Source organism: Ceratotherium simum, chromosome 14 (assembly GCF_057802395.1).
Source record: "Ceratotherium simum simum isolate JZ-2026a chromosome 14, ASM5780239v1, whole genome shotgun sequence".
In the NCBI taxonomy this organism is placed as follows: domain Eukaryota; kingdom Metazoa; phylum Chordata; class Mammalia; order Perissodactyla; family Rhinocerotidae; genus Ceratotherium; species Ceratotherium simum.
This window is the reverse complement of record NC_141913.1, coordinates 16,101,837-16,120,793: the sequence shown is the minus strand read 5'-3', so window position 1 is coordinate 16,120,793 and position 18,957 is coordinate 16,101,837. Positions and strand designations below refer to the sequence as shown.

The window sequence follows — 18,957 nt, the reverse complement described above, 5'->3', positions numbered from 1 at the left end:
GTATGTATGTATAGGAAAAAACATAGTATATATAGGGTTTGCTACTATCTGCAGTTTCAGGTATCCACTGGGGGTCCTGAACATATTCCCCGTGGATAAGGGGGGGACTAGCGTAATGTCTTCTGCTAATAAAACTGTTCCTACTTCACAGGATTGAATTAAACATATCAATAATACACCAAATTGATATTCCATAGAGTATCATGATTTTCAGTTATTCTGCCTCTTAAACAAGTTTAAGAACCACTCATTTACCCTTAACTATGTTGAGAAAATGACCAACCATCCTGGCTGCTGCACCTGCCTCATTTAGTATGAAAAGTTATTCAGGAAAAAAGAATTAAAATTTTTTCCTATTTCTATTCACTAATCTGTTGAATCTTACCAAGTCAGCTTGCCTTACAATTGATGAAATACTTCAACTAACACATGTAAAAGTATTTCTGGAGAGCTTTAAACAACTTGCCAAAAATCAGTGCACTGGTTTGTGGCAGGACTAGGACAAGAAACCAGGTTTATGCAGGATGTTTTACCTTCCCCCGATGGTGTCCTCTTCTTGAACAGATTGTGACCACTGTACTAGTACAGAACTAAGGTCAATATGAACTAGATGCTATCTATTATGACTGTGATTTTCACTTTTTCCTTTAATAGTGGATCCTGTTTCCCAAAAGAAATCTTATGCCAAATCCACAAATACATAAATGAATAAAATGAGAGCTACTTAGATGGAAGCAAGGGTAGGAGTCCTTGATCTTCTCCACTCTTTCACTTCCTCTCTATTCGCCCCTTCCACTCTTCCTGAGACACCATGCAAGAACTTTAAACCTTCATAATACTGATTAAAAACTACTATAACATGGCACAGGAAACTCCTTACCTTCAAAGAGAACCAATGTTCCCTCTGGTTTATCAGGTTTTTGTACGAGACTTCAGCAAACTGATGACATCTTTCAAAAATTTAAAATACTAAAATGGAACACAGTTTCTGATAAAGACAGAACTGATTTATCACATCGACCTATTTACAAGTTGAATACTACTTAATTATGGAACAAATCTGCTTGAGCAAAAACGCAAATCTTAAAGGCATTTTACTAGCTTTATTTCAGTGGCTGCACTTTCAATTATTATATTTGTGAGCCCAGACTAAAATTTAACTCAGAGACATCAGAAGACAGACGAGGATTTCAAAACAGAAACATAAAAACAGGATGTGAATTGAAAACACTAATACAGCTTTTCTTAGTTTCAATTTCCCCCTCCACTAATTCAAAACTCTACCAAGTAGGGAAAAAAAAAAAAAGTAAATTTCTATTTTTCCTCACCATTCTAATAGACCTACCGAACACTAAAATAGCCAGCAGGCAGGAAAAACAATTCAATTCTCTGCAAATTCATAACTATTTCCTAACATGTGAGAGTTTACTAAATTTCTATACCATTCCAAAAACAATACATAATATTACCATCCCACTTTCCTCAAAAGAAATACATCAGTAACATTATACCTGTTCGATTTGCAATGATATCAAAGTCCAATGCTTTAACTGGATTTTCTGGTTGATATGCTAAAATGAGATCATCTTCACATTCAACATCTTCCTTTTCAGTTTTCTTCTTTACGTCTGGACCTATGTGGATATGAGACATTATGAGTGATCTATGAAGACAGTAAGAAATGACACTTAAAAAAACCATTGGTCTTGGTCTCTAAACACCATTCTTCAATAGAAGGAACCAGGGTTTCTAGAAGAAGTGGTTGATTCCGAGTTGGAGGAAGGAAAATACAAAATGAGCCTGGAACATCTTGTAATTCCAGAGAGTAAAGAAATGCTCAGAAAAAGATGGGCACTTATAAAAGGAACACAGGACCCTACCTGAAAGAGCTCCTAAAGGCCAAACCTCGAACAATTTGAGCAAAAAAAATAATGATAATATTGAATTTTAACTCACGGAATAAAACAATATATATATGTTTATACAGATGTAAATAAATAATCAAATAAATAAATAGGGAGAACAGACATCTCTTCCTCGCAACAGAATTCCGATTAACAAATGTAGAAGGAAAGAATAAGAATCACTGTTAGGCAAACACTACAGTGATAAATTTGTTGACAAGATACACTAATGGATTCTAAAATTACTGAGTGAAAGTTTAAGTAAGAATAGGATATTAGCACAGCCTCAAAGTATCTCCCCCAAGAAACTTATCAACTACAAAGGGAAAGATAGTTAACCGTGATGGTTAATTTTATATGTCAACTTGGCTAGGCCTCAGTACTCAGATATTTGGGCAACACTATTATAGATATTTCTGTAAAGCTATTTCTTGGATGGAATTCACATTCAAATCAGTTGACTCTGAGTAAAGCAGATTGCCCTCCATAATGTGAGTGAGCCTCATCCTATTAAGGTATTAACAGAAAAAAGACTGACCTCCCCAGAGGACAAGGGAATTCTGCCAGCAACGAGCTTTCAGATTTGAGCTCCGACACCAATTCTTCCCTAGGTCTCCAGCCTGCCAACTTACCTTGTAGATTTTGGACTCAGCAGCCTTGACAGTCTCAATCTCGTGAGCCAATTCCTTAAAATAAATCAATCTCTCCCTCTCTCTCTCTTCTCCTCCTCCGTCCCTCCTCCCTTCTTCTCTATCTCACTTTATAAATACACACACTTTCACACAGATATATAATACATGCATATCCTACTGGTTTTGTTTCTCTGGAGAACCTTGACTAATACAGTAACTTTACCATGGAGACATCTGGCAGATACCATCTTAACCAAGGGATCAAGGTAAACATCACCAATAGTAAAGCATATTAATATCATGAGCTCCTGATATAATGCACTGTGAAGGACACACTATCATTTTTATGGTATTCTTGCCAAAATGCCTAATCTTACTTCAATCATGAGAAAACAATGGACAAATCCAAATTGAGGGACATTCTACAAAATAGTTGATTAGTATTCTTTAAAAGTGTCAGGTCATAAAAGTCAAGGAAAGACTGAGGAACTATTTACAGACTAGAAGAGAGTTAAGGAGAAATAACAACTAAATGCAATGTAGAATCCTGGTCAGGATCATACAACAGCAGAAAGGGCATGAGTGGAAAAATTAGTGAAATTCAAATAAGCTCTTTAGTTCATTTAACATTATATCTACGTTATTTTCCTGTTCTTGATAATTATACTATGGTTATGTAAGATGATACTAGGGGAAACAGGGTGAGGGATATAAGAGAGGTCTTTGTACTATTTTTGCAACTTTTCTGTAAGTCTAAAATCAGTTCAGAATTTTTAAAAATTGTAAATAGCTGTATATAATTATTTCAAAATTTAATATTTCTATAGTAGAAAAAACATTATGAAATAATAAAGAGTAAATTTATACTGAAGATAACAGTAAAATCAAAATAAATTACTTGTCAAGTGGGTACCCTAGGAAGAAAAATTCTCATGAGATATCCTGATCACTAGCTGGTACTCTTACCAGTTCTTCAGAATTATTAATCCTTCCATTTTAATATGAAGTCTACAAAAATAATTTTTGATTAAAAAATTCCAAATAAAATTTCTAAAAATGTATAAAACAAATCAGTAACGCTAAAATTTGAAGAGTGGCTAAACTAAATTACAGATATAGTAAACTAGATTATGGATATAGGTGGGAAAGGAAAAATATCATTTTTAAGATCAATAATTTTTAAAATTTCCTATGAGTTGAGTGATCCCAAACTTTTTGAAGTCTTAAATTTTTACTGGCATACATTCTATTTTTTCCAATTGTCCCACACTCTAGAATGGTGGACTGGCAAAAATCATTTTGTTTTGAGACTTTTCTCATAGATGCCCTGAAGAGCTGCAAAATCAGAACATGGATCATAAAAAGTTAAGGAAAATATTTCAAGAAAGATTGTTACATGGACAGAATATCTTCATACCATTTATCTCTTTGATTTTAATGGAAGCAGTAAAAACATTTGCTTCTATAGAAAAATAAAATATATACTACTATCAACTTTAAATATATACTGATTTTGTTAAGGGAGTCCTAAATAATTGGTTCCCTGTAAATAACCTTCTGAAAAATTAGTAAATAAGCTATTGGGTTTTTTTAAATCCTCTTTTTCCCAAATTGAAAATAACTCTCAGTGATAACAATAAAACTCTATTTGGAAATAAAATTGGGTTAGAGTTATTTTCTTCTCTAAAAGGCCTCTGTGGTAAGTGGAACAAAGACTAGCAAAGTAAATAGGAAAGATCAGAAATTTCCATGTTGTCATATACTTAATGATTCAATAAACGAATAATAATAATAATACAGCAAACTTCAATTTTCAAATGTCCTAAAATTAGTTAGTGTTGACGGTTGCACAACTTTGGAATATACTAAAAACCAGTGAATTATACATTTTTAAAGGATGACTAATTATAGTATGTGAATTACATTTCAATTTAAAAAATCAATTTTCAAAGTCAATTTTTATATCCTAAATGTCACTCAGTGTGTTTTCCAAAGTTCTTTTTCTATAAACACTACATTCATTTGAAGCTAATGCCTAACTTACATAGTTCAATAATTCATGAAGAATGTTACATGGTTCGTATTACCTTAACAATAGTCAAAGAAAACAGAGATTTTTGACCCAAGTTCTTTAACCATAAAATTCTATTTCTATAAGAGTATAATATGAAACCAAAGACGCTAAAGCTTACAGAAAGAAAATTAATTACGTGAGTAAATGAACTTTCCAGAGAAACTTATATTTTATCATATACAAAACCATAAAACAGAATATTTTCATTAAAAATTTCAATTAGAATATCTACATGAAATTTTAGTTACCGTAAGTTAAAAGACCACTGATAATATTTTTCAATCCTACCTGGATCTGTCATCTGAGATTTTTGTATTAGAACATCTCTTATTTTCTCCACCCACAGGTAAAGAATACTTTCACCAATATTCTGCCTAAACAAAATTCAAGGGGAAAAACTTGTTATTTAAAAAAATTTCCTTCTCCAATTCAAGAAAATACAAATACATTTATAATCTAAGAAATTACAAGCAATCTAGCCAGGCCTTTTAAAAAAGAATTTATTAAAAACAAGAGTTTTACTAACATCTGTGGATGAGTATTTAACATAGATTGTTTATATCAACATTAAAAATTCTAACTGGCTGCAAAATTAACATTGCTTATTTAAAATAAGCGGAATTGCAATCAAAGGGGGAAAAAATTTCTAAACTTAAACTGGATGAATTTAATAGATATAAATGCGATTTAGTTTCTATCAGTGGATACAGTTTCAGAACTCATGTCCAACCATTGCTTGCTTTTCTAAACTTTTCGAACAATTTCAAACCACTTATTTGGTATACTTATTTCAACAAAGAAGAATGCAAAGCATTTGAGGAACTCCCTTAGACAGCCAACTGACAAGACTTGAAAGACAATCAATGAAACAACTTTATATTCATATTTTGTTTTTGACTAAAATATTCTATTGCCCAAACTGATTCATTTTGGTTCCAAATAATGTCTGCCTGCCTCAGATAATTAAATCCATCTCAAAGGATCACTGAGAAAAAGAACATGTCATGGTTCATGTCTATCAAGTTATGTTAAATGATGGCAACAGCAATAAAATAAAGGCCCAAGTGTCTACTCTTTAGGGAATGACACTAATTTTAGATAAGTTTTAGTAAGTGTGTTTAAAGAAATCACCACACTACTTCAGAACAACACCTTACCTCCTTCCTCTAAAAGTTCCTCTTGAAACCATTTATCTCCCTTTATCACCGCATCAGCACCCACCAAAGGAAACTTTCAAAACAAGCATACAGAAGAAAACAAAAGTGTTCTCAAATAATCCTATACCGGCAAATCCTCCCCATCTCACCCATAATTCCTTAGCACTAAAACGATCCTCTGTGTTCTTTGGTAACCTGTCTTTTTAGAGAGAGCAAAAGTCAACCAGAAAGGTTTTTAAAAATTGAGAATGTTGGTAGAGTTTCTTTTAAACAATTCCCACTCCCATCCTCTCTTCTCAATAAAAGACTTAAGAGGTATAGAGACAGAGAAGGTAAAATGTATTGAGTACACACTAAGCCCAAAGTACATTATACATATCAACACATTTAATGCTCACAATTGTCTAATGAAGTACATATTATTTCCCCATGGTACAAATGAGAAAACAGACCTAGAGAGATCAATTGACTTGTCTAAGACAGTCTTATAAGCAGTAAGAAGCCCAGACCCAGAATGTGAAGACAGACTTACTCCAAAGCTCAGGTGGCCCACTGCGTTTTGCTTTCCTATCAACCAGCTACACCCTTAGGCAAGTAAACCACTTGAACTCTGAGTCTCAGTTACCTCATCTATAAAACAGAGATTTAGAGCATCTCGTCTTACTTCACGAGTCGTTTCTTTTCAAGTGAAACTATCTTAATTCACTCGACAAATCTTTAAGGGCCTCTCCTATACACCAAGTACTACGTGCAGCCCTGGGGGTATGGTAGTGAATGAGAAAACTGGGTCCCTTATTTCAGTGTCTGTAATCATTATCCTGACAAATTTAAGGTTTTGTATATAATTGTCTCCATCCCTTAATCTCATCCCATTGAATTCCTCACATCATCATCACCAAAAGTAGTAACAGTAACATCTAGTGGTTACTGAACACCTACTATACAGAAGACACGTAGACAATGCTTTGTTACCTCATTTAATCCTTACAACCACCCTTTGAGATAGGAAAATCATCCCTCTGTGAATATATGTTCACATTCAGATTTGTTATTGTTGTTTTGTGGGGGGGTGGGGGGAGCACCTTGGAAGAATTTTCACAATTAATAAGTAATTTTTCCAAATAACAAAGAAATTAAACCTTAACTCCAAATCTCCTCTCCTCTGGCCCGTGGCTTCCTGCAGAATATACAAGAGCACTTCTGCCCAACATCATTTATTGAATGCTTCCTTCTTCTCTGGTATTTGACAAGACTTACTGAAATCCAGTAAGAGAGAGTTGTAGTGGTGTGAAAGGTTTCCTATAGAAAATGAAGATTATTCTTTCCCTTGGACCCCAAAATTCTATTACTGATAGTGGGGTTTTTAAAATTTGTTGTTGTTATTACCGCTGCATTTGTGTTTTCTCTTGTGACAATAGTTTGTTCATATCTTTTAACTATCCACTAGGATTTGGTGGTTTTCAAACTTTTGCCATCACTATAATGAAATCTCTCACAGAATCAGAAACAAATTAACAGACAAAAGCTGTGAGTCCTCCCCGCTGTGTCTCTCTTTCCCTCCCCCAATGGTCCTGGAGGAAGAGCGCTGAATCCTAAGGACTTGGGTGCAAAATGTGAGAACTACTCATTATAGAATGACATGCTAAGCTTTTATTTATGAAATTAAACATGGTAAAGTAGCTAAATATAAAAAGTCTGAGGGGCCGGCCCCGTGGCTTAGCAGTTAAGTGCGCACGCTCTGCTACCGGCAGCCCTGGTTCGGATCCCGGGCACGCACTGACGCACCACTTCTCTGGCCATGCTGAGGCCACGTCCCACGTACAGCAACTAGAAGGATGTGCAACTATGACACACAACTATCTAATGGGGCTTTGGCGGGGAAAAAAACAACGAGGAGGATTGGCAATAGATGTTAGCTCAGAGCTGGTCTTCCTCAGCAAAAAAAAAAAAGAAGAGGATTAGCATGGATGTTAGCTCAGGGCTGATCTTCCTCACACACACAAAAAACAGTCTGAAATAAAATTTGTTTCAAGTTAAATAAAACACCAACTTGGATTAAAAACGGATATTTTAGTTCAGATACTTTGTGAGTAACTATACTTAACTATTATCCAATTCAGAACTATCAAAACAACCTCAAGTGACTCTAATTTTACTTGTGGTTCTAATTTTTGTATCTTTAATTTTCTAGTATTTGTATTTGTTGATTTAAGAGTAAAGATACTCACTAAAATGCACTACTAAATTGTGTGACCTTAGACAAATTACTCGATCTCTCTGAGTTTCTGTCATCTCATTTTCAAAATGACAAAAGTAGATGAGACAATTGTTTTAATAACAAAAATAAGAGCTGCTAAAGTACATTACGTGAATTGTGTCATTTAATCCTTACAATGATATTATTCTATTATCCTCATGTTACAGACGAGAAAACAGACTCAAAGAAGTCACACTATTTCAAAAACTGACTCCAGACCAAGACCGCCTTAACCTCAGCTCAATTAAACTTCAGACAGGCAGAACTTCCTGACTATAGGCCCTGATCTCCCTTTTCTTAGAACATTTTCTTTAGAAAACTTATTATAAATTCTTTCTTTGCTCCTTTGAGATTATGGACATCTTTTTAGAAGACTCTTGTCAGTTTTACAACCTAGGAATGTCTTCCTCAAGGACCTGGGAGCCATCATTTTGAAATGTAATCATCAAGGAAGACAGCACCCTTATCTCTCAATCTCTGGGGAGCGTAGGAGCCTCACTTCTGATGAGCAACAATTAGCAAACACAGAAGGCCTAATCACAGAGAAACACATTTGCAAACTCAGGAAATAACTAAATGTGCTGGACACATCTCATTGATCAACCTCCCAACATCCTCTAGCACTTTTCTACTAGCTCATCCCAGCCCTTAAAAACCCTGCTGCCTTTTGGAAATGAACAAACACTTCTCCAAAGAAGATATACAGATGGCCAATAGGCACATGAAAAGATCACTAATCATCAGGGAAATGCAAATCAAAACTACACTAAGATATCATCTTATACCTGTTAGAATGGTTATAATCACCAAGACAAAAAACAACAAATGCTGGAGAGGCTGTGGAGAAACAGGAACCCTAATTTACTGCCGGTGGGAATGCAAACTGTCACAGACTCTATGGAAAACAGTACGGAGATTCCTCAAAAAATTAAAAATAGAAATACCTTATAATCCAGCTATCCCACTACTGGGTATCTACCCAACGAACCTGAAATCAACAATCCAAAGAGGCTTACGCACCCCTATGTTCATCGCAGCATTATTCACCATAGCCAAGACATGGAAGCAACCCAACTGTCCCTCGACTGATGAGTGGATAAAGAAGATGTGGTATATATATACAATGGAATGCTACTCAGCCATAAAAAAAGACAAAATCATCCCATTTGCAACAACATGGATGGACCTGGAGGGTATTATATTAAGTGAAATAAGCCAGAAAGAGAAAGACAAACACCTCATGATTTGACTCATAAATGGAATATTAACACATGGACAGAGAGAACTGTTTAGTGGTTACCAGGGGCCAGGGGGTGGGGCGAGGGCACAAGGGGTAAAGGGATGCATTTATATGGTGACTGACAAACAATAATGTACAACAAAAATTTCGCAATAAAGAAAAAAAAATCCTCCTGCCTTTTGTTTCAGGAAGTTGAGTTCAGACTGAGTTCTGGTCTCTCTCCCCTACTGCAATAGTCGTGAATAAAGTCTTCCTTGCCTGTTTAACTTTGTCCAGTGCAATTTCTGCTCTGACAAGCCTCATTCTTCAACTTTCCAATCTAAGACACCGTGATACATCAAAATGTGAAGAGCTGTGAGAAATTAAAATAACCATTTTCTTGGATTTTAAATTAAATGTTGTTGAAATGGACCATCGTAAATTCAAATACTACAAAGAAAATTTTAATCCCTTTCATTTTCTCTTAAGCAACACCAATTAGTAAAATGTTGTTTTTTAAATCTGTTATTTATCTTTTGTATTATTATTTTCATATATTCAAAATATCCATATGTATAATATTTAAACAAAAATAAGGTATGATAAGTAAATTAATCTTCATCTAATCAATCACCAAATCCTAGTTTATATTCTTAAGTATTTCTTTACCTAACCACTCTTCTCCATCTGCATTCTTGTTGCATTAATAAAGGCCTCCACCATACCCCTCCTGAGTTACTGACTGTTCTTCCTATGGTGTCTCTTCCTTCAAACTCCTCAGAATCCATCCTCTACACTGCCACACAAATCTGACTACATCACTTCCCTGCCTAAAACACCTAGAGCCTACAAGATAATGCCCAAACTCCTTATCCCAGCTGACAGCTTTTTCCTTCTTACACCTACCTCAATTTATATACCTACCTCAATTTATAAAGCTGGCATCTTAAACTACTTGCTGAACTCTGAAGATGCCAGATTGCTTCATAGCTACATCATTTTGCTCATGTAGTTTCTTCTATGAGAAAACCTCTCCCCCTTTGATAGCCTGGCAAACACTGCGCTCGAAGGTCACCTTCACAACGGAACCCTCTTTTACAACTTCATATCTGAATGTCCTGAGATAGTTTGTTAGTAAAACCTCTAAAGAATGCTACTATAGCACTTGGTCCACACCTCTTAGTAATTATGTCACTATATTGAATTGGTACACATCTATCTTAATTTTTAAATGCCAGACTCCTAACAGAGTGCCAGCATACAGGGGATACTCACTAAATGTTTACTGAGAAAACTGTTCATTTTCTGACTTCTTACCTCCCTACATAAGAGGAAACTCCATAGTTCGTCTTCTTAGCTAAGCAAAAATCAAATTTAGCATTCAAAATGATACTAAATCAATATGAAAATCTCAATAGTGTTACAATATTTACAACACAATGGAATTATAAACATTAAGAATTATATTCAGGGCCGCCCAGTGGTGTAGTGGCTGAATTCGCATACTCTCCTTCGGCGGCCCGGGGCTCGCAGGTTTGGATCCTGGGTGTGGACCTATACACCGCTCATCAAGCCATGCTGTGGCCACGTCCCACATACAAAATAGAGGAAGATGGGCAGAGATGTTAGCTCAGGGCTAATCTTCCTCAGCAAAAAGAGGAGGATTGGCAATGGATGTTAGCTCAGAGCCACTCTTCCTCACAAAAAAAAAAAAAAAACAAAAAACTTAACATCTTTATATAAACAGCACATTCTTAATAAACTTTGAATCGCAAAGAAAATGAAAATTACAGCTCAACTTTAAAAAAAGAACTATATTCATACATTTATCTAATACTTTTAATTTCTGAAGACCAATAATATTTTTCACTTGCTGCCCCCTGCTGGAATTTTATGGAAAAATATTAAAAGGTTTTTTCACAAGAAACTTTTAAAAGCAGAATGTGTATTTCTATTTAGACTACATGTGTGAAAATAATACCAGTGGACTGTTTATTCCAGCACTTTTAATAAACAAGACGGTATAAATCATATTCTAGCTTTAGAACAAACTGCTCTGTAATTTCTGACCCTTCCTAATTCTCAAATAGCTCAACTGAACTAGTTAGGGAGAATAGCAAGTTGTGCCCTATGGCAGGGTATCTCCTTAGTAAACGGGGGACTTTTTGGATAGAGAAAAGGCAAATGGGAAGCCATTTCAGAGTGCAGGACATTGTGCATAGTCAGGAGAAAAATCTAACGGATGAAGACGATTAACATGATGGAAGCCAAGTGCGGGAAGATTTTCAAGAAAGAGGAAGTGTTCAACATCACTAAAAGTTACAGAGATCAAGTAAGATAAGATCTGAAAAATGACCATAAGATGTACAATTATGACATCACTGGTGAACAAATTTGCAGTATATTTATCTTATTCTGCTTTAAAGGGGGAGATAAATTGGTAAGTAAGCATAAACAAAATATTACAGAAACAAGTTTGTTAGGGGCACAAAAGCTGGAGTGGCCAGTAAAGTTAGGGACAGGTATCAGAAAACATTTAATTGAGGAAATAAATAATACTTATATGCTGAGGATGACAGAATCACTCAATGGGGGCATCCCCTAATGATATGTCCAGTTCTCGGTTACTTCCACAGTCAAGTGTAAACCTGGGACTCAAGAAAGACCATAGTTCCTCTTGGAAAGAATGAATAGAATCGATTCCATGAAGACAGCATTTTGTAATTAAATATTTTGGGGGGAAAAGAAACCTGACCTAGATCCCAGGGATACAAAAGGGGTATTTTCACTGTACCAAATGGGGTGGCCACCTAGAACATATAAGACAATCCTTACCTGTTTCTGGATTACAGTAAAACTGATAGTCCAGAACATTATTTGTTGTACTAAATTAATAATCTCATTAAAAGTAATCCAGGGCTGGCCCAGTGGTGCAAGCAGTTAAGTGCGCGTGCTCCGCTGCGGCGGCCCAGGGTTTGCTGGTTCGGATCCCGGGACGCACCGACGCACTGCTTCTTGAGCCATGCTGTGGCGGCGTCCCATATAAAGTAGAGGAAAGGGGGCATGGATGTTAGCCCAGGGCCAGTCTTCCTCAGCAAAAAAAAAAAAAAAAAAAAAGAGGAGGATTGGCATCGGATATTAGCTCAGGGCTGGTCTTCCTCACACACACAAAAAAAAGTAATCCAAATCACAGTCATATCTTCTCTGGACTACTGCATTAGCCTCCTAACCCACGTCCCATACATCCATTCTTGCTTCCTTCCCATCAGTTCTCCCCAAAGAAATAGAACATTGTTTTCAAAATGAAAATCTTATCATGGCATCACACCACTTAAAACCCTTCTCTGCTTCCCATGGGTCTTAGGATAAAGACAAAAATCCTTACCATGGCCTACAAGACTTTGCTTGACTTCCCCTGCCTACTTTGCCTGGTCATTTTCCCACTATGCTCCCTTCTCTCTTCCCACTTCATACCACTATTACTTTGTGTCTTGAAATGTGCCAAGCTCCTTGACACAGAGCCTTTGCACATGCTGTAGCCTTTCACTAGAGTTCCTTTCACCTAAGTAACTCAGCTCTTAAATCAAACGAGCCATCCCTAACCTCCCAGACTAGGTCAGGCCTTGTTTCAAACTCAATTAGTACCGCATATTAATATCTCTTTTATAGAACTTGTCACAGCTGCAGTTCTACACTCATTTTTACATTGTTATAAGTAATACCTCTCCTACCAGTAAATTCTAAATGCCATGAAAACAGGAACCATTGCTGTTTTTGCTAACTATGTGTATCCGGGATCTAGTACAGTGCCTGCCATATAGTACTTACTGAATGAATGAAAGAGTGAAAAATACAGTATTTCTATAGACTGTCAGTCTTATGGCCTAATACAAGAAAATTATCATAAAAAGTATACAGTAGTTTAATAAATAATTATGCTTAGGATTCTGCTGTTACCAGTTTCATTCAACATAGCCTATGAAAATATCAAAACAAGAGCAGTATCTCTGAATTTACTTTCACAAGTTGGCTAAGTGTTTTCATAGCTACTAGTTCTAAATATTACTGTATTTCTGTATTGAAGTAGAAGTCATATTAAATGTATATATAAAATTATATTATATAACCAATCTTTCAAGGACTCCTCAAGTGCATCCTTTTTGTTAATGGAAAAGCAGCTTACAAAAAGTTTAGAAAAGGCCATAAAATATCACAGTTCCAACAAAAGCCCACAACAGTATCACTAATAGAATTTTTTAAAATCACCTGTCACTTACATATATATTTCCTCAAGGCTATTTGATAAATCCACACGTTCTTGCCCTTTAAGCCAAGGAGCACTAAGATTTAAAAAAAAAAACACAATAAAGGAGATTACTCAAGGATTGTGTTCATATCTCAAACAGAAATTAATGATTAAATCACAAACTGGTTGTATTTAGCTTTTAAAAATTATCTAGTTTCATTAAAATGTTATATTGTATAAATCTATACAGTTCCAAAACGCTTTCATTCACATTAACTCATTTAGTCTTCCCAGAAAACCACGATGAAGCCAATACCAATATTATTCAATTAAAATATGGTTTAAAAAACAGGAAGGAGTTCATAGGATATCATAAACGTGCCCAAGTTTAAATAAGTGGCAGAACAGGTTCCAGAATCTAAATTTCCAGATTCACAGTATTTGCCATACTATCAGGAGTTCCCAAGTTTTTCTAACTGGTGTCTCAAAAACAACCCTAACAAATACGCTGGTTGCTACGTGATGTAAAAAAATATTAACTTTTTCTGAAAAAGGCATTTATGTTTACAAGCATTCTATAATTATATCTACCATTTTCAATAAATAAAAATTAAAAATTACAGAACAATTATTAATAGCAAATTTTACTGCTATGGTTTTAAAACACTCACACAAAAAATAATCCCACTGGTAGGTAAAAAATTTTAGTAACTGCGATTTAAGGCAATTCTGTTCACATAGGTTTATACATGTTAGTAGGTCAAGTGGGCAAGGTTGATCAAAGGTTACTTGCAATCAACAGGTCATGACTCATTAACATAATGTTATAAACCAATGTGACCTCAATAAAAAAAAAAAAATTAAGGTTGGGCTGCTGAGCCTCAACAAGAATGGGCAGGGAGAAGCACCATGGGTAGTTCCTGGAAGGCAGGCAGTCTTAGGCAGAGATGTGTTAAGGAACTGTGCAGCAGAGCCAGGTTAGGAGAAACTCTACAGGCCAGGGTTTCTAGATTACTAGGTTGTCTAAAGAGGAAGGTTTCCTTTCCCATCTCTAAAGACAATTCTGTAGCTGTTTTACCCCTACGAATCCTGTGATTCTCTTTCATACTAAGTGGCATACTTCAGTGTGTTTTATATAATTTAGTTTTTTATTTAAATGCTCTATACCAAGTCCAAAAGGTGTTTTCAATTTCTATATACATTTTGATGAGAGGTATTTAATATAAACACAATGTACAGTATAGAGAAACAATCTTTGAAAAGTATAATCTTTTTACAAAAATATAAACGTAGAAATATAGCTTACTTCAATTGATAGATAGGTGGAGCTGTAGCTGGGTATTCATTCGGTAGCATCACCTACAAAGCAGTTTAAGAACAAATCTGTTTACACTTCATCATGGCTCAAAAATAACAATATCTAAATATGTAAGCTAGTCACTGGACAAATTTCTAACTTGCCAAACTAAAAACCAAAACCATCGTTTTGTTAAATCTCAGGAGAGAATTCTCTCCTATTTATGCTTCTACATTAAATATGTTGTTAATGATGATGTCGATTTTTTAAGGAGGAGTTCATGATTTGCAGAGAAAGTATAAAAGCAATGAAAGTTAGAAAACAAGGGAAGAACAAAGATGAAAGGAAAAGAAAAATTCAAACAGAGGCATTAAACCCTAACTCCAAATGAATAGAGTGGCATTATAACATGGTCCAGGTATTTTTCTGAAGCGACACTCAAAAAAACTTATTAAATACTGTTAAATACATTAAATAGCTAACACTTAATAGAGAACCATACACATTTCTTTTCAAATCAGTATTATTATAAAAACAAACACTGACAAAACCTCAACTGGCAACTTTTATATTGCAACTATAGGCATGGGCCGGCCCTGTGGCTTAGCGGTTAAGTGCACGCGCTCCGTTACTGGCAGCCCAGGTTCGATCCCGGGCACGCACCGACGCACCGCTTCTCTGGCCATGCTGCGGCCGTGTCCCACATAGAGCAACTACAAGGATGTGCAACTATGACATACAACTATCTATTGAGACTTTGGGGAAAAAAAAAAAAGGAGGAGGATTGGCAATAGATGTTAGCTCAGAGCCAGCCTTCCTCAGCAAAAAGAGGAGGATTAGCATGGATGTTAGCTCAGGGCTGATCTTCCTCACAAAAAAAAAAAAGAAAGAAAGAAAGTACAGGCAGTCATCAAAGAATAAGCATTAAAACAGAAAGCCATACCAATCTTTTCATTTATTTATTCTAATCACACTGATTCTCAATTAATAAAGAAATGAGTATGTACTCTATGAGCTATCTAAATTACTAACTTATTCTTCCTCTTAAATGCTAGCCATCTTCCCAGGTTTAGACTCTCTCCTGTTAAATGGATAATGAAAGGAAGTGAAACTCATGTGTGCCAATGGTACACTAAGAATACTTCAATAATTAAAAAACTTGGGATCGGAAAGACGAGACTATCAATTAAAGTATGACTTGAGAGTGATCTGAGATTTAATCACCTATATGTTTAGATAATCAATCGTTAACACAAGCTAACAACAAAACGACAATTTAAAAAAAGTCATACAGAAACAGTCATTAGAGGAATACAACAGTAGTCAATCATATAGAGTCGATGTTGTAAGTGGAAAATGGCTGTAGAGAAGGGGGAAAAAAATACCTGCAAGCAAATTGTCCACTTGGGGTTATCGATATCATCACTAATTCTAATACAGAATATTTTGGCACAGTCGTCAATGACACACCATTCCTCGCCGTATATAGCTGCCATTGCTTCGATTTCCTCATTCTGAAAGAAATTGATGGGGGGAAAAAGTCAACGAATACACAAAACCTTCAGTTTTCCTTACTCCTTTATAAGGTATTTGCATTTAATACCCTGGATGACAGACTTTAGCCTGGATGACGGATTCCTGAATGAACGCTGCCAAACGTTCTTAGCAGCGGGTCACCATGTTCCACTCTCTGGGTGGTTGCCAGACCCTATGGCAATGACTGGAACCAGCCTTGCTACATCACTGTGCTTTTGGCCACTAGTATGAGCACTCTCATACCCTATAGCGAGATTCAGAAGTCAAAGGATAAACATATCCTCTCTGCTCCACTTGCTCTTTTTTCACAGGTAATCCCCACCCCCAACTCTCCAGCAGCGTTGCTACGTAGTAGCCCTGTATTCCTGCGGGCATCTCCGATGTCTCTTGTTTTGGATTTGGGCATGGGGCCGGGTGATTCTTTTGGTTGGGGGTAATTAAACCCTCAAAACATAAATTATTCTTTTGGTTTGGGGTTAAAAAAGAAAAATAGCCAGATCTAAAGGTGAAAATGGAAAGGAAATGACGCATTCAACTTATCATCTCGTCCCCACAGGCCAGCAGGAAAAGCTTTAAGAGCGCCCACGTGAGCCACGCACTGGGGAAAGCTCAACACTAAGAGGAGGAAGATTCAGTGGGCCCTCGGGGAACTCCAGGGTCTGTGTTATTATTGCCCGTTTTGCAAAGGCAGGAACCGGGGTTCTTAAATGGCCTGTCCAAGGTGACACGGCGGCGATAGAGCGGGGAGCACAACCCGGGTATCTGCCTCCGGCCCGGAGCTGCTCAGGCGCGTGCTGATGGTTGACGATGCCACCGTCCAGGCAGCCTGAGCCCGCCGACGCCCGGGAGCGGCCGCCCGGAAAGCGCTCGGTCGAAAACAAGCGCCGGGAAATCGGAAGGCGGTGGAACAGCCTGCGCGGCTGACGGCCCGGACGTGCAGGCGGGACCGCGGGCGGCCCCGGGCAGAGGCCCCTAGGCGGAGGCGGCCCGGGACGGTGAGGCGAGGCCGAGCCGAGCCTGGGGGTCGGCGCCCCGCCGGGGCCTTACCAGCTTCTGGTTGCTCCCTGCGTTTTCCTCAGCCATTTGGCCCCGGGAGCGGCCGGGCGGCCGTCGCCTGCCCAGCTCCGAAGCGCGGGAACCGGGCGCTGCGGCGGCGAGCGGAGCGCCGGCTGCGGCGGGGCCCGACCCGGAACCTCAGCCCGCGCCGCGCCGCGCAGGCCGCATTTGCTTCCGGGTTGCGGGCCAGGCGGTGAGAGGGTCCCGCACCCGGGGCTCCCGGCCCCCCTCCCGCGTCTAGCGCCTGCCCTCTCCCATCCCCCCCCCCTTGGCGGGCCCCGGAAGCCGTTGTGCCCGAGGGTCGGTCGGAGGTCTTCTCGCCTCTGTCTCCTGGAAACTCGCCGGGGCTGGGGGCTTCTGCTCGCCCACTGCGGCCCCGGTACCATCTGAGCCCCCAGGAGACGTTGGGGAGTCGGGTTTACCGCCATGTCCCGGGATTGGACTCGACTGCCGGCCGCAGCCCCTAGACTGGTGTTTGCATTTAAAGGCATAGGTTTTTTACGTGTTTTAAGGTCTATTTCGTCTGATTTGGGCAAGGTTGGGTTTGATTTGCCAAAAACGGGAGAGCAGGAGAGGGCAGGCGGCAATTTTGACAGCGTACGGGGAAACGTATTCACCCACTCACTGTTGTATTGTGATAGTTTTCTTTAGTGTTCTTGGACATTTTGTCCGGGAGCAGCTTTTGTACAAGACACTAGTTATGCCAACCTACATAAGGGTCATTGTTTCATTATCCAAAAGTTTGAATCCATTTGTCATTTCTCCTCTGCCCCCAACACATACATTTCCAATACATCGGTTGTTAATTGTATCCCTCGCCTTATTCGAGACAGCTTAATCAAGCCACTTAATCTCTTACTGAGAGGCATTTTATCCCCTCTTGCCTCACATTCTTCACACACACAAATACAAACAAAAACTGAAAATATTACATGTTTCCTGTCTCCCGTCTTCCTTAATCATGGGCATGTTTTAATTCCCCTCTGAAACTCTTCCCTGAGTCAAACGTGCAGCGCGTGTTAAGTGCCTGTAAAGGATTCCTCCCGAATTACCTTGAGGGGATCCTAGTATATAAGCTTTGTGGATTTATTAATTCAACACGTTTATTAGGCTCTTATTGTGCTAATCTTTGGAGCAGATTATGTCAAGCGTTATCCTTTAAGGAGCTAAGATGTGGGGCAACAAAAGTAAATCAACATTAAAATAGACTAGAATTATGTCTTGTGTTAGTAGCACAAAGAAGGGCCATCCATCCAAATTTTATTGGTCTTTTGTTCCAGAGAATGCTAGAACAGAGTCAAGAGGTTAGCTAACTGAGGAAAGGGAAGGAAGCTGTTCCAGATGGAGAGAAAAATATTGGCAGAAAAATTGTGGCTTATTTAAGGAACTTCAGGCAGTTCATTGCCTCTGACATCACAGCTGTCCATCTGCTCTTGTCACGTGGTTTGCATAACCCCCTTATGATTGTCTCTGTAAATCTGCACATGTGCATTCATTTTGGTTCTAAGAGAAGGCTTAGCCCTCTGTGATGTCAGTCACATCACCTCCCTCCAATTATTTGGTTTGGACAGTGTATTTT

At 37.9% G+C, this 18,957-nt stretch overlaps 1 protein-coding gene across 2 annotated transcripts in view; it reads right to left on the bottom strand.

Annotated features, from left to right (window-relative positions):
- Positions 1 to 17,506, bottom strand: part of IMPACT (impact RWD domain protein) — a 28,301-nt gene extending 10,795 nt beyond the window's left edge. For both annotated transcript variants that reach the window (XM_087439080.1, XM_087439081.1), the window contains exons 1-6: positions 17,370 to 17,506; positions 16,172 to 16,300; positions 14,796 to 14,848; positions 13,521 to 13,583; positions 4,899 to 4,984; positions 1,512 to 1,634 (exon numbers count right to left, since the gene is read on the bottom strand). In XM_087439080.1, coding sequence (XP_087295206.1) covers positions 1,512 to 1,634; positions 4,899 to 4,984; positions 13,521 to 13,583; positions 14,796 to 14,848; positions 16,172 to 16,300; positions 17,370 to 17,405 — 490 coding nt within the window. In that variant the 5' untranslated portion in view covers positions 17,406 to 17,506. The remainder of the gene's footprint in view (positions 1 to 1,511; positions 1,635 to 4,898; positions 4,985 to 13,520; positions 13,584 to 14,795; positions 14,849 to 16,171; positions 16,301 to 17,369) is intronic.
- Between the last annotated feature and the right edge of the window lie 1,451 nt (positions 17,507 to 18,957).